The sequence below is a fragment of the Zootoca vivipara genome, chromosome 11 (genome assembly GCF_965207765.1).
Source record: "Zootoca vivipara chromosome 11, rZooViv2.hap1.1, whole genome shotgun sequence".
Taxonomy (NCBI): Eukaryota; Metazoa; Chordata; class Lepidosauria; order Squamata; family Lacertidae; genus Zootoca; species Zootoca vivipara.
In genome coordinates, this window is record NC_142594.1 from 14,868,310 (window position 1) to 14,884,392 (window position 16,083).

At 40.3% G+C, this 16,083-nt stretch overlaps 1 protein-coding gene across 1 annotated transcript in view; it reads right to left on the reverse strand.

Moving 5' to 3' along the window:
- STT3B (STT3 oligosaccharyltransferase complex catalytic subunit B) overlaps positions 1 to 16,083 on the reverse strand; it is a 46,085-nt gene that overhangs the window by 24,501 nt on the left and 5,501 nt on the right. The window contains exons 2-3 of the mRNA XM_035130074.3: positions 4,355 to 4,463; positions 1,599 to 1,886 (exon numbers count right to left, since the gene is read on the reverse strand). Coding sequence (XP_034985965.1) covers positions 1,599 to 1,886; positions 4,355 to 4,463 — 397 coding nt within the window. The remainder of the gene's footprint in view (positions 1 to 1,598; positions 1,887 to 4,354; positions 4,464 to 16,083) is intronic.

Sequence of the window (16,083 nt, forward strand, 5' to 3'; positions counted from 1 at the left end):
TAATGCTCTCTCTCTCTCACACACACACACTAGGGTGTATGAGCTTATTTGTTATGTCTGTATTACATATAGCGGTACTAATACTAAAGCTGCATTATGTATTAAATTATATTCTAGAGCTAAATTTTTGTAACAACAGCAAAATGTCACCAACTTTAACTATTAAACTTTTTAATGTTTCATTATTATGACTTCTACTGCACTTTTAAACATGCATGTATTAGACCATGTAATACAATTTTAGGGTCTAAACTACACAAACGTGTAAGTAATGATATCCTGATGATCAACTCTGCTTTGTAGGGAAAAGCCAGTTCAGGAGTTGATTTAGAATGAAGCAGCAACGGGGGAGAGGAGAGAGGAGACAGTTCTTAATCATGCCCTCATATTACTTTGCTGCTACACCTCACCTCTCCCAAGATACCTCTGAGGGTTAACACATGTTTGGAATCCTGTGGGAGGAAATGGGACTTGCGAGAAAATAGATTAGGAGCAGAGAACAAGCAGGTGGGAAAGCAATAGACTAATGTACCATTACTCTCTCTAATGTAACCAATTATGATCTCTAATAGTGTCAACATGACCCTATCAGACCACTTTTAAAAGTCATATCTACAAGAACGTTACATTTAACAAAAGATACTGTTCAAAGGTTAGGAAATAAAGGTCTTGGATTGGCTTAGTTCAGGCCACTTCCATCAACATTATTTCAGGAACATGGGTTTAGGAATTTGCTCAAGCTGATGACATGTTAAATGAAACTTGCATGGCTACTGTTTATGACTGCTTTGAGCTGCCCTGAGAGTTTTGTTAAACTGATTGGGGGGTGGGGTGTATTTTAAATAAATAATAAAGTACAGTGGTACCTCGGTTTAAGTACACAATTGGTTCCGGAAGTCTGTACTTAACCTGAAGCGTACTTAACCTGAAGCGTACTTTCCCACTGAAAGTAATGGAAAGTAGATTAATCCATTCCAGACGGGTCCGCGGAGTACTTAAACTGAAAGTACTCAAACCGAAGCGTACTTAAACCAAGGTATGACTGTAATGCTTATGGCTGTTGAATTCTTATCATATTCAGAGCTTTCCAAACTTCTGTGTTGCGACAGGTTATTGTGTCGGCTGCAGTGTGTAAGTGTGTTACGGGATCACTCCCCATGCTCCTCCTACTTTAACCTCCAGTTTGCTAGTAAAACTGAATTACTGTGTTGTGAAATGATGCATGTCTAAAAAGTGTGTCACCAACATGAAAAGTCTGGAAAGCTCTGCTCCAGTTAAAAGGCCCTGAAGAATAAGTTGGTCCTTGACATAATTCCTATATGCAGGAAGTGTTCAAGCCATATCTAGCTAAAGAACATAAAATATTTCACCAGTTCAAAACCAGTTTACCATATAACAATGCAACTTTTTCTTTTGGAAAGAAAGTAATTAGCATAAGCAAAAAAGGCCCTCAAATATTTATATTGCTGCTTTCTTGTGAGTACCAGAGTGAAGAAATCTAAAATCATAGCCAATTTAAAAGGCAGAAACAACAAAGACAGATTCAAAATACTAAAAGATAGCAAGATAAAAATTATGAGGCTTGAGTTGTTACTTACCCACAAGTAGTATGTGAACTGCAGTGCAAAAATAGCTATCCCTTCATTGTCAAAAGATCCTGCAACTGATCGTGATATGTAACCTGGTACTATAGCAATAAAGCAGGCAGCTAGAAGCCCTGCTCCCTGGTTCCACAGTTCTCTGGTAAGCAGGAAAGTAGAAATTGATGTAAGGCCGCTAAAAACTGGTGCTAGGAACACACATACATCTCTTATATGGACAGTTATGTTAAGCATATTTAAAATCCAATGTATAAGGCCAGCTGTCACCATCAGCCCTGGGTAGACCTAGGAGAGAGTGGAAAAGTGATTTACCAAATTGCAGACGAAAAATGCATTTTTCTTCTATTTGAATCTATGTTATAGAAAGACTTAAAATATATTCATGTAACCCACATGCAGAAGGGATTGTCACTTCCACAACCCATATAAAATCAAGCTATTGCCAGAGCCAAATGTCTTTTAACACACACACACACACACACACACACACACACACACACACACACACACACACATTTCCTTTAACATTTTCTTGGGTAACAATTGAACATACAGAGATATTTTTCAGTATCTGCATTGAATTAGCTTCAATATTATAAAACAACATATAATATGGTATATAATTCAGGGTTTCAAGGATGGCTCAGGAACACAACAAAAGACACCTGCTTAATCTAGATTGCTTTATAAAAGATTTTCACGAACTGCAAGCAAAAAACCATATTTTATGAGGGCTGGCCCAGGATTTTTCTCAACGCTGCCTGCATGTATCTAATTGTATTTAAAATCCAAATGAGCATAAAGCTAATGCTCAAAAAGCACACAGGTCATTAACTAGAAAATCTGGAGCATTATACCCTAGCCAGCTAAATGAATCCAGCAGCAGCTAGGGAAAAGGGTGCAAGATAAACAGAAGCAATCTCAAAAGCAGCCTCTGCAGGGGGAAACAAAAAGACTGGGGGTGGGGAGCAGAGAGACTATTCCTGCAAGTATTTTAAAGGCGGTATTTCTAAGGATCCTACCAAAGATGGCTTGTATTCTTTCAGACACTTTTTTAAAAGAACACACCTCATTAAATGTTTGTAAATTTTGAATTGCCTAAAAGGCCATGAGATATGATAGCTGACAAATACTGTAGGAACATAGGAAGCTGTCTTACACCAAGTCAGACCATTGATTCATCTAACTTAGTACTGTCTACACAACTGGCAGCGGCTCTCCAGGGGTTCAGACAGGGGACGTTCCTAGCCCTACCTAGAGATGCTGGGAATTGAACCTCAGGGTTGCCAAAAGTAATATGGCTATCACTTATTTACTGAATTTCATTTGCTGAAGCCACAGCAGAAAGCATCAAGTAGATTATTTACAGAAATATGCTTCTAATTTTGAAAGTTTATGATGTAAATTATACCTTCTAAGGGAAAGCACCCTAATATAAAGCTAAACTAAGTAACCCAAAACTATTACACAATCACATCAAGCAATATTGACAGGGTTTCTGCTAAAATTGGCAGAGCTATGCTTTATGATATAATAATTCAAATTAGAACAGAAAAATCAGGATTTTTAAAAAGAGGAACCATTTGATTTCATTAAATGTTTTATTGATCAAATACGCAAGGATTCGTTTTATTGACTAGCATCTTGTAAATCTACTCAAACAGCACTTCTTAGATTGAAAAAGGAGCTAACTGGTGTTCAAGGACACATCTATATCCATCAGAGATGGTTCATGCTAAACATTTCTGCAGTACAACAGCAATTATATTCTACCACAACCCTATCATGAAAAACAAATAAGTTGAATCTTTTGTTTGTAAGAACATTTTCTCATATGAATGTTTTTGAACAACAAGCTTTTGAATTAGTTCTGCCTACACAGCTCACTAATACTTTTCTCTTATACTTTTCTCTTATAAAAGATAGCTATATTACAGTTCTAAAATTGAACTGTCCTAGGGACTATTCTGTCCAGAACTAGAAATTCACCAAGCACATTATGTGACTGGCGCAGGTTCAACTGCAACCAAGTTGAGATTTCTAGATGCCAGATTGGCGATTGACATCTCCATCAGGCTGGCCCCTCCAGCTTTCTTAAGCAGGTAAGCAGAAGAGCTTATTACCGGTACATTTATATCCCACCTTTTTCTCCAATGAACACGTGGTTCACTCCCCACCTCAGTTAATCCCTACAACAACCCTGTGGGTGTGACTGGCCTGACGTCACCCAGTGAGCTTCATGACTGAGTAGGGATTGAATCTGGATTTCCCAGATCCTGGTCCTGCTAGATGGTCATGATTCAATACTGAGATAAATATAAATATGAACACTTTTAATTTAATTGAAAAACAGTTTATTTTTTACATACTTGCTGTAATTGAAATTAAATTTAAAATCTGATATAAATGGAATTAAAAACTCCATCAATGCTTATTATATGCAACTGTAACCTACATATAGAAGTATAACATGGAATGGAAGTACAGTGGTACCTTGGGTTACAAACGCTTCAGGTTACAAATGCTTCAGGTTACAAACTCTGCTAACCCAGAAATAGTACCTCGGGTTAAGAACTTTGCTTCAGGATGAGAACAGAAATCGTGAGGCCCCATTAGCTAAAGTGGTGCTTCAGGTTAAGAACAGTTTTAGGTTAAGAACGGACCTCCGGAACGAATTAAGTTCTTAACCAGAGGTACCACTGTAACACTATGCATTTATAAAAGAACATTTGATTACATTTTCTGGTACTTACAGTCCCACCTACTATTCTTCCTAGTGGATACCATGCTCTTTCGTCAAACCAGTTTAGGAATTCATAAAATCCATGTGACGCAAGATGATGTGTTGATCTGTAGTTAAACCTAGAAAAAAGGATAAAATTTAATAGGTTTCTTTAAGCAATTAAATCTACTTTTTATGTAAATGTATTTGTCAGACAGCTTTTCAAATACACGGATCTGAACAAATTTAGCTGAACTGTTATTTGTCACATTGATCTCAACAGGATTAATCATGATCTAAGCCTTGTAGATATCAATGTGATCCAAATGTAACCAAGTTAGCCTGGATCAAACCCATAGTTCCACTTGGGGAGTAGAAGTCTGACATTGCTAACATCTTACTACTCTTGATCCAAGTTAGAAAGGAATGTGAAAATTGAAAATACTGTTAGGAGGCTTCACCTCAAGCTCCAAGAAGTGAGACTCCAGGAGTGCCTGCACTTTACTCAAGGTTCCATTACCTTCCCACAAAGGTCAGCAAAGACTCTGGTGTCTTCAGGGTATTTGGTTTTATTTACACATACATACAACCTGCACATAGGATGGAGGTGCTCAAGCATTAACACTCTAAAAGATCTTGCTTTTCCATTACGTTTCAAGCAGAACCACAAAATCCAGCATAGAGGAAGGCATATATGTTGTCCAACTTAAGTCTCTAGCCTTTTAGCTTACACAAATAACTCTGGCTTCTTCTTCTATCTATCAGCCAGGTGATGTGGATGAGAAAGGCCCATCCATTTTTTCTTTTTTTTAAATATTAAACTAATCTTTATTGATTTTTTTAAAATTACATATACAAAAGATAACACACAGTAAGAAAAAAGAAACAAACAAGGATACCAACCAAAAAAGAATAAATTAAATTAAAATTAACATAACATAACATAACATAGCCTGACTTTACATAACATAACATAATTTTTTTAAAAAAGAACCAATCAAAATTTAGGAAGATATTTCATACTGCATAATACTAAAATCTTTTTTCCCCTCCACCTCTCACCCCCCTCCACCTTTTCGTGACTTCCAACCTCTCCTATATCCTGATTTAGATTTCTCTGATGTTCTGCATACATTAATTTTATTTTCTTGGTGTTTTTTGTACCCCTCATACCTCTGCTATATATAAGATTCGCCTTTTCCACTTGATTCTGTAAATATGCTTTGAATGGTTTCCAATCTTCCCCTGCTTTTTCCTCACTTAATCCTTTCAATATACCTACTTTAATTGCTAAATTCTGGTAATTTATTAATTTGGTCAACCACTCTTCTTTACTTGGTATTTTTTCACTTTTCCAGTTTGTGGCAACTAGGAGTCTGCCCGCTACGGTTGCATGCATCAACACACATCTGTCTTTAGCTTTGATCTCCTCATTCAGCATACTCAAAAGAAAAATTTCGGGTTCTTTTTAAAAAGAATATTTGACTATTTTTTTCAATTCTTTATATACTTCCTCCCAGAACTTCTTAATTTCCCTACAACACCACCATATATGGATAAAAGTGCCCACTTCATCCTTACACCTCCAGCAAATGTTACTAACTCCTTTATACATCTTGGCCAGTTTAGTCGGTGTCATCCATTTGTTTCTATGGCACAAGGCAACTTCTTTGGATATGCTAAATCCTGGTACTTAGCAAGCCAGCCAAAGCTATTAGTTTGACAAAGGAACTGCTCACAGATACAGGATCCCAACAAATGCAAGGGACCCAGGGTATCATCCAGACCAGGCATCGGCAACCTCTGGCCCATGGGCTGGATCTGGCCCACGGAGGCCGTTTATCCGGCCCACGAGCCGCCCGCTCGGCAAGTCCCCCCCACGCTGCGCTAAACCGGCGCAGCGTGGTGCAGGAACTCGCCGAGCAGCGACGCAAATGGTGCCTGCGCAGACACTGGAAATCACATCTGCGCCGCCGCTGAAAATCACTTCTGCGCAGGCGTGATTTTCGGCGCTGCGGACATGCACAGAAGCGATTTCCGGTGCCCCGTATGGGCAGCGTGGCACCAGAAATAGCTTCTGCACAGGTCTGGCCCATGTCCAGCCCACAGACAATAGTCTGTGGGAATGCTCTGGCCCATGGCTGGAAAACTTTGCTGACGCCTGACCCAGACTGACCCCCCTCTCCAATTCATAACAATATTCATTCTTATGACTGAACTTAAATCTGCATTTATAATTTCAACTTCAACTTCTTCACCAATCTATCACCAAGCTACTAATCTTCAATAAACTTCAACCAGATTCTTCACCAATTCCTTAAGCTATGACCTCCCAAATAAAGGGAAGGGTTTGTTAATAAATGCATCTATTTTTAAAAAGGCTCACCCCTTTCCCCTGAGTAAAGGAGTTGCTCAGTGCAGTTTACAGATACAATACAAGCATAAAAGTAACCAAAATCCCTACCTTTATAACACTAATTAACTAAAAAGAGCAGCATAAAACAAAGAAAAGCATTCATAATCAGTACCATAAGCAGCAGCAGCAGAATAAAAAGTGAGTGCCAGCAGAACCCAAATAGAGACCTCTTGGGGCAGGTTTCTGCTTATTGGGTGCCACCACCGAGAAAGTTCTTGCTTTAAAAGGCAATGGTACACACAAGAGGGTCTCAACAGTTTATCTTAAAGAACAGACAGATTCACATAAGAGGAGACATTGCTTCAAGCAACTTGGTTTCAAGCTGCTTAGGGCATGGGTAGGCAAACTAAGGCCCGGGGGCTGGATCTGGCCCAACCGCCTTCTAAATCCAGCCCGCGGACAGTCTGGGAATCAGTGTGTTTTTACATGAGTAGAATGTGTCCTTTTATTTAAAATGCATCTCTGGGTTATTTGTGGGGCATAGGAATTCGTTCATTATTTTCCCCAAAAAATATAGTCCGGCCCCCCCACAAGGTCTGAGGGACAGTGGACCAGCCCCCTGCTGAAAAGGTCTGCTGACCCCTGGGCTTAGGGTTTTATACAAAATAACCAGCATCTTGAACTGCAGTCAAAACAGACTGGAAGCCAGTGCAGCTGATAGTCCACTAGCCCCAGTCAAAATGTATGCATGTAGGACCAGGACCAGGTATGGATTGGTACCCCAGCCAAAGTGGGACAGAAACTCTCCTGACATCTAAGCAGCCTAACAAGACTAGATCCAGGAGTACTCTATGAACCTGGTCTTGTAAGTGGAATACAATCCTTTCCAGTCCAGTCCAATATGCCTTCTGACCAAAAGCACCTCTGTCTCATCCAGATTGAATTTCAGTTCTGTTATTCTTAACCAGTCCAGGTGGTTGACAATCTCAAAACATTTTAGGTAAAGGAAGCCACACATACTCCTTTAAAAAAGATAGAAATGTGCGAAGAGGAAGGCACGCTTGGCAAATCCACACCGTGATTAACTCCTGCCCAGAAACCTTCCCCACTGTGGAAGGACGTGTGGATCCAGAATTGGCCTCCACAGTCTCTTATGGACTCATTGTTAAAACCATGTTTATGGAAGACAATCTTACTCGGCTACGAGTGATCAAAGAAGAAGAAGAAGATCATTTATCAGTTTTAGACCCTTAAGTAGTAGCAGTTGCCAGGGCATTGCCTGCATAGTTCCTTCCTTATTTCAGATGATATATTGTTATATTGTGATGTTTAGCTGGTGATATATCACGATATTGAAAACCCTAAAATGCAGAAATTATGGTTTGGTTTTATAGATTTATGTTTCAGCTTACTTTGCAGCACAATGTTATTTCTGTTCTTATATTATAATTGCCATTTGTACAGTACCGGTAGTTCACAGACAGGGGTCCCTTTTATTTAAAAAAATGTTATTTGAATGTTTTATAACTTGCTGCCACTTACAATTTATGAAATTGTTCACATATCCATATAGACGTGCATTTGTTTTGTTTTAGGCCAAAATTCTGATTGAAATGGATCTAGAAAATCAGTTTCCTCCAAGAGCTCCTGGATTTACTTTCAAGCAATCAAAGGCTGGTTTCCAGCTAATGCAGGCAGGCAGGAAGAATCTGCATACACTTGAACAAGGGACAACAAAATTCACATAAGTACAATGTAGGTCAGGGGTCAGCAAACTTTTTCAGCAGGGGGCCAGTCCACTGTCCCTCAGCCCTTGTGAGGGGCCAGACTATATTTTGAAAAAATATATGAATGAATTCCTACGCCCCACAAATACCCCAGAGATGCATTTTAAATAAAAGGACACATTCTACTCATGTAAAAACACATTCTACTCATGTAAAAACATGCTGATTCACGGACTGTCCACGGGCTGGATTTAGAAGGCGATTGGGCCGCATCAGCCCCCCGGGCCTTAGTTTGGGGGTCCCTGATGTAGGTGGTTGACTTTTAAAGAAGTAGTGAAAACTAAAGAGTTAAGCAGCCTTATAAGCTCATTATGTACCATGGACTGTAGCTCATATAATTTTAAAACTGCCAGTTGGAAGAATCAGAAATGTTTTATGGGAGAAAGATAGGCCTTAAGAAATGATACCACTCTTAATATCAATATAATTAAAAAGCGACATCAAAAATTATTCACATCTTGAAATTCTGGCCTACATTTGGCTCAGATATTGTATGCTACTCTAAAGTGGCTGTAAAAATGTTTCAGAGGAGATAATGAGGCAGAACTACACAAGGCAATCCTCTTTCATCGAGATTCTGAGGCAGGTTCAGATAAGTCAAACTAACTAATGGCAGGTAAAAGTTTAAATAAGCATGTGTAGGATATTTTTCTTCCCTTTTCAAAGTGATGATCCTTCCTTCTGTGAAAAACTACACTAATAGAAAATGGCATATCATAGTGAGTTAGGGAACTGGGGCATGCCAAGACTCTGTTTATAGGCTATAGAATTGCAGGATATTGCCTTGATTTAACTAAAATTAGATTTCTACTTCATCCAAGTTTGATCTCACTAATTCAGTATATTGACAACTAAAGTTCAGCTAAAATAATTCAATGTTTTTGTTTAAATATGCAGTTAAGAGCCAAAGGTCCAAACTAGACGTCAGTCAAGTGGTTTGGCTCTGCATGCAACGCTTTATATTAACAAAGAACTGGCACAAGGAGTCCCAAATCAGATCAGAACTATGGCATGTGGAAAGTGAGGCTTTAAGCCTTTGCCCCCACCACAGTGCATATAGAATTTCACCCCCAACTGCTAAGTGAACAGTGGGTGTAAAGATTCCAATAAGGTAATGCTCTCCTCCCTTTGAACACCTGTTCTGGCTTGGGGCTCCTTGCACTGACTATTGGTTAACAAAAAAATATTGCACAAAAAGTCAAAACACATTATAAACATCACATTTTGTTTAGTCCTGGGATTAATGTATTTGAAAAGGTTTCACAGCAAAGTGTTACTACACTAGATACATTGGAAACAAGTGGTATCATTCTAACTTCTAACTGTACACTGGGAATGATGGTGTGTTTTGTACTGTAAGTAAAGGTAAAGGGGCCCCTGACCATCAGGTCCAGTTGTGTCTGACTCTGGGGCTGCGACGCTCATCTCACTCTATAGGCTGAGGGAGCCGACGTTTGTCCACAGACAGCTTCCGGATCATGTGGCCAGCATGACAAAGCTGCTTCTGGTGAACGAGAGCAGCGCACGGAAATGCCGTTTACCTTCCTGCCGGAGCGGTCCCTATTTATCTACTTGCACTTTGATGTGCTTTCGAACTGCTAGGTGAGTAGGAGCTGGGACTGAGCAATGGGAGCCCACCCCGTTGCAGGGATTCGAACCGCCGACCTTCTGATCAGCAAGCCCTAGACTCTGTGGTTTAACCCACAGTGCCACCTGGGTCCAGGATTTGTACTGTAGTTGGTTGTAAAACAAGGTTTACACACATCTGAAGCAAACTGTGTATAACTTAGCCTGTATCCACTGTGCAGCCTGCTACATATGTGGATCAGACATTGAATGCCTTTAGTTATATCCCTTTAAGTGTTCAGAACTCCTTTCTATTCCTAATTAAAGTCTGAACAGCAATGCACGGTCTCTGAACCCACTACCAAGACAACTAATGAAGAAACGTAATAAAACTGCTATTTCTGTTCCGAGAAATGGCAAATATAGTCCCCCATGAAAATATTCCCTGGAAGGTTCCAACATTACAGGAGGCTGTCGTATTTCTCATGGAGTAAATCCTGTAAAAAAAACCTTATAGCTCAGGAACTAAGATTATGGGGTGATAAGCTTGTAGAAAGTTTTACCTTAGCAGGGCAGTCTATATGGCCACAGTAAGCCACAAACCAATGAGTTTAAATCTCATTTTTGTAGACTGAATATGTGTATGTGTGTATATATGCAAAACTAGATACAGTATTGGAGAACCCAGCTTTAAAAAAATATGCAAGCTTAGCTTTAACTTAAGGTCAGTGTAGGATTCCATTTCAGGTTATGAAGGGCAGTACCTAAATGTAAGGGTAGGCCTCAGTCCCAATTAAAATATTCAGCTTTCAGCTAGTTCAGTTTTCAAAGCTACTGTGTAATTTACTACTTAAAACTAGATAGTAATTTACACTTTTAAAAAACCATAGTATAGGCTTGGTTTAAGTTTAGTCGGTGCACCATATGAACTAAAGGGTAAGGGTAGGCATTGGTTCAAGTCTAAAGCCAGCACTTGGTTCAGTTTCAAATCAGTTAAAAACTAGCTCAGTTTTCAGTCGGAGCAATTAGGAAAAGGCTTGAAAATTAAATTTTTAATTTGATAATGCTATTATACAAATCTGCAGCATGATTGCTCTTGGAATACTGTACTCTGTACCCCTGAAAAAGAATATTGTAGAGCTGGAAAAGGTTAAGAAAAGAGCAACCAAAATGATCATGGGACTAGAACTTCTCAATGAAGAACGGTTACAACGTTTGGGCCTTCCTGGAAAAAAGCAAGGGTGGTGGGGACATGAGAGAGGTACAGAATTATGCACAGTGTAGAGAAAGCTGAGAGAAACACCATTCTCCCTCTCTCACAGTACTAGAACTTTGGATTTTGCAACCAAAAGATGTAGTAACAGCTCCCAGCTTGGATGGCTTTAAAAGGAATTTAGACAAACTCATAGCTTCGATCCATGATGGCTGGTGCACTACCTCCAGTATCAGAGGTGGTTTGCCTATGAATAGCAGTTGCTAGGGAGCACAACTGGAGAGAGTGCTATTGCATTCATGTTCTGCTTATGGACTTCCCTCAAATGATCATTGGCTGTTTATTATGTAGTCCTTTCCAAATCTTGATGGCTGAGGATGGCATACTTGCTTCAGATGATCCACAATAGCACTGCTGTAAAAGCAACCTTATGGAAAAGAGGATTTGTATTGGTACAAGAAACCATAGCACTAACTAAAAAATTTCATGAAATGTTTGGAAAGCTATAATTATTTTTTTCAGAATTTAACTTCTTTTTTGCAAACAGAGTTCTATTCATACCATGGGACTTTCCCTCCTTCCTCAGCAGCCCCTTGAAAACATCTAACAATTGGAAGTCCCTCTGGAATACCGTGTTTCTCCGAAAATAAGATATCATCTTATATTTATTTTTCCTTAAAAAAACACACTATGGCTTATTTTCAGGGGATGTCTTATTTTTTTCCTCCTCCTCCTGCTGCGGCCGGCATTGCTGCTGCACCTATCACTATGTCTTATTTTGGGGGTATGGCTTATATTCCTTGAATGCTTAAAAATCCTGCTATGTCTTATTTTATGGCTACGTCTTATTTTCTGAGAAACAGGGTACATCTGGAATACAATGGCATGAAAAAAATCCCAGAAAAATCATTGTGGATGAGTGGAAGCATCTTTTGCTAATGGAATACAACCATCCAAGCAGATGTCACTGTGCATTGGGTCAGCTAATCCTTGCTATATTAAAATGAGAAACGGTATATTTAAAAATTCTCAGATATAACAATATCAAGGTCTACAACTACACTCAATAAAAGCTATACACTGTGTAGGGTCACAGTCAGTCTTCAGTCGCATGCAAAAACTGGAAGGCTTTTGAAGAAGAAAGAGATGTGAGATATTCTCAAAATTAACAGGTGATCAGATCAAGTTGGCATATAGTAGCATATGGATCATGTAAAATCTGCCCTCACTGCTATGATATTGTCACATAATTAAAAAAATAGAAAGGAAAGGCCAGTACCTCTTTTTCATCTTCAACAATATTTCCTGCATAATTACCCCACTAAAATGGACAAAATTTGAAATCATACCACATTTGCACATTTGAAACTAATTTTTATTATTAATAAAAGAAATCTCTGCTGCATTTCTGATTTTGGTAATAATCCTGACCTTCAATAATCTACTCATTTTACTTATGCAAAACAGATGGTAAGGTTGCATAATCACATAAACACAGTGATTGTATTTTAATTGGTGAAGGACCTCAGCTTTTATTGCTTTCTACCTTCAAGAGTCTAGTGGTAAGGAACTTTGGCACAATGAGCCACTGTAACATTTGAAACAATTCATTTACGAACTGCTATGGAATACCTGGACCCAGGTGGCGCTGTGGGTTAAACCACTGAGCCTAGGTAGGCTTGCTGATCAGAAGGCTGGCGGTTCGAATCCCTGTGACAGGGTGAGCTGCCGTTGCTTGGTCCCAGCTCCTGCCAACCTAGCAGTTTGAAAGCACGTCAAAATGCAAGTAGATAAATAGGAACCGCTACAGCGGGAAGGTAAACGGCGTTTCCATGTGCTGCTCTGGTTTGCCAGAAGCGGCTTTGTCATGCTGGCCACATGACCTGGAAGCTATACGCCGGCTTCCTCGGCCAATAATGCGAGATGAGCGCGCAACCCCAGAGTCGGTCACAACTGGACCTAATGCTCAGGGGTCCCTTTACCTTTACATGGAATACCTAAGAGCTTCCTTGGGTGTACGCAGTGGGATTTTATATTATTATTTCTTCAAGCATCCCCCATGCCATGTCAGAAATATGCTTCTCAAAGAAGCCTCAACTTCTGCAGTTTTGGCTCATGAACTGAATGGTTCTAATTGCATGATCCCAGCACCTAGTTTTAAATTCAAGCAATGAAATTGCATTGATAAACTGATTCTGTATTCAACAAAATTAGTTTTGTATTCAGTTCCTGTTACTATGGTTGCATATACAAATGGAATTGGACAATATAATGGCCTGGTTCACTCTTAATGTTGCCGGTAAGTCAAACTATGGCTTAGCATGAATGAGCAAACGGCTGGTCACTGGAGAAAAGATTACAGCTGATTTATTCCTTCTGCAGTCCTGCTGCCACTGCTCTGCTATGAACTAAGTTACAGTTTGGCTAAGTGTTACAACTGAACCCAGGCTTGTGGTTTGTGCCCCCATGACAAACCACAAACTGTTAAACCATGAGCACTGATTCAGATTCAATGCTATGCCAAACTATGGCTTACCGTAGCTCATAGCAGCAAGGCGGCAGCAGGACAGGAGGAAGAGAAAAGCAGTCTGATCTCCCAGAATCCACATGTTAGGTTGTTTGGATTACATGTGAACTAGGTCACTGAATTTTTTTAATATTCATTTTTTAAAACCTGCTTTATTTATTTAAAGGCAGCCAACAGATAAAATAAACTAAGCCCAATACTGTAACACAAATTAACAAATCTGTAAGTTATTTAAAGAAACACTGCCTAAGCTAGTGTGGAAGAATTTAATCAGTCAACAGCCTTATTAAAAAGCCATAACTTTACCAGACACAAGAAGGAACAGAATGATGGGACTCAGTACACCACACCCTTTATCTAGCTGGCACCTCTTGAGGTTGTGTGATCTGGAGCTCTTTTGGGAACACTTTTACATGTGCTGATGATTGGAGCATGCAGAAAAAGGCAGTTCTTGAGTCATCCAGGTCCCAAGCTAAATGCTTTAAAGGTTTTATATCAGCACCTTGAATTGAGCCCAGAAACTATTTGGCAGCTAGTGCAAATCACAAAGGGATAATGCAACTGTTAAACATGGTCAGTTTTAGAAGTTTATTAGCACAATGGATTTCCCCCCACACAGGAATCCTTTGTTCATTCATTTGCACGTCTAATTTTTCTAGCACTGCAACCAACGTTTATATTTGAAACCTCATAAGGCATAAAAGTGACCTGTTATGTGAAAAGCTCCTCAAAAATCCACACTGTTGTTCACACCTATTTCAGTCCCAATACAGTGGTACCTCGGTTTATGAACACAATTGGTTCCGGAAATCTGTTCATAAACTGAAGCGAACTTTCCCATTGAAAGTAATGGAAAGTGGATTAATCTGTTCCAGACGGTCCGTGGAGTACTTAAACTGAAGTGTTCATAAACTGAAGCGAACTTTCCCATTGAAAGTAATGGAAAGTGGATTAATCCGTTCCAGACGGGTCCGCGGAGTACTCAACCTGAAGCGTACTTAACCCGAAGCACAGGTGTAATTGGTTCCGGAAGTCTGTTCATGAACTGAAGCGTTCATAAACTGAAGCGAACTTTCCCACTGAAAGGAATGGAAAGTGAATTAATCCGTTCCAGATGGGTCCGCGGCGTTCGTAAACCGAAAATTCGTAAACAGAGGTGTTCATAAACCGAGGTTCCACTGTATGCTGCTGTTTCAGCCTATTTTAGGACATCTCTCAAAACATGATCCAAGCCAATCACACTGGGGAACAGGGTGGCACTACCGTGTTTCCCCTTTTTTAAGACACCGTCTTATAACTTCTTTTTCTCAAAAAAACACAGGGTGTCTTATTTTCAGTGGGGTGTCTTATTTTTTTAATTACCTGTCATCTAGCCCAAATTCTACCATCAAGTTACCCCAAAGCAGATGCAGCACATGAGTGTCTGAAGAGAGGGGAAAGAGACGGAAAAGGAGGGAGGGAGAGAAGTTCCAGAGCAACCCCCCAGCCCTCCGGATGCTGTGGGGCTGCAGTTCCCATTATCCCCAACCACTGGCCATGCTGGCTATTGGGAGTTGGAGTCCAGCAGCACCTGAAAGCCTGGCTTGGATGAACATCTTCTCCTTAGCCCTCCCCATACGCTACGCTTTGAGCAAAATGCCTAAGAGCAACGTGACGATGGGGCAGAGCCGATCTGGGGAGGAAAGGTGGGGAGGCGGCAGCTGGGGAAGGTGGGGTTGGATTGAACCCTGAGAAAAGCAAACCCAAAAGGTCCACACCTCCTGTTTCTTGTGCCCATTTCTGCTTTGCTGCAGATAATATTTTTAAAAGGAAAAGGAAACTACCCAGTTATCTTCCTTTTTAAATGTGAAATTTAAACAGACAACAGAGTTCAATGGTTGTAAAGAACTAAAGAAAGACGTCTGTGCATTTCTCAATTGGCTGGGAGGGTTCCACAATTACACACACACACACAGAGAAAAGAAACGGAGGGGTGAAATTGTAATAATAGTGATGATGATAAGATATAGTTTGCATTTCTGTACATTGCAAAAAGGGAAGAAAACAAGAAAGAAAATGCAAGTATCCAAAAGGCACACCCCAGTCGCCCTCCCACCCAGGCCCCTGATTTCTGCCGATCCAGAGGCCACTGGCTTACGTGGTCCGCTCGGCCCGGCAGGGCGCTCCAAGTGCTTGGCGCTGCGGAGCGTTTGGCGTGCTCCACGCTGCAGCTGCCGGTTCTGGGCGGCGGGGAGGCAGGTCTCCTTGGCCGGGCCAAGCGGAGGCCGCTGGCTCAGGCGCTCCGCCCGGCCCGACAGAGCGCTCCAAGCGC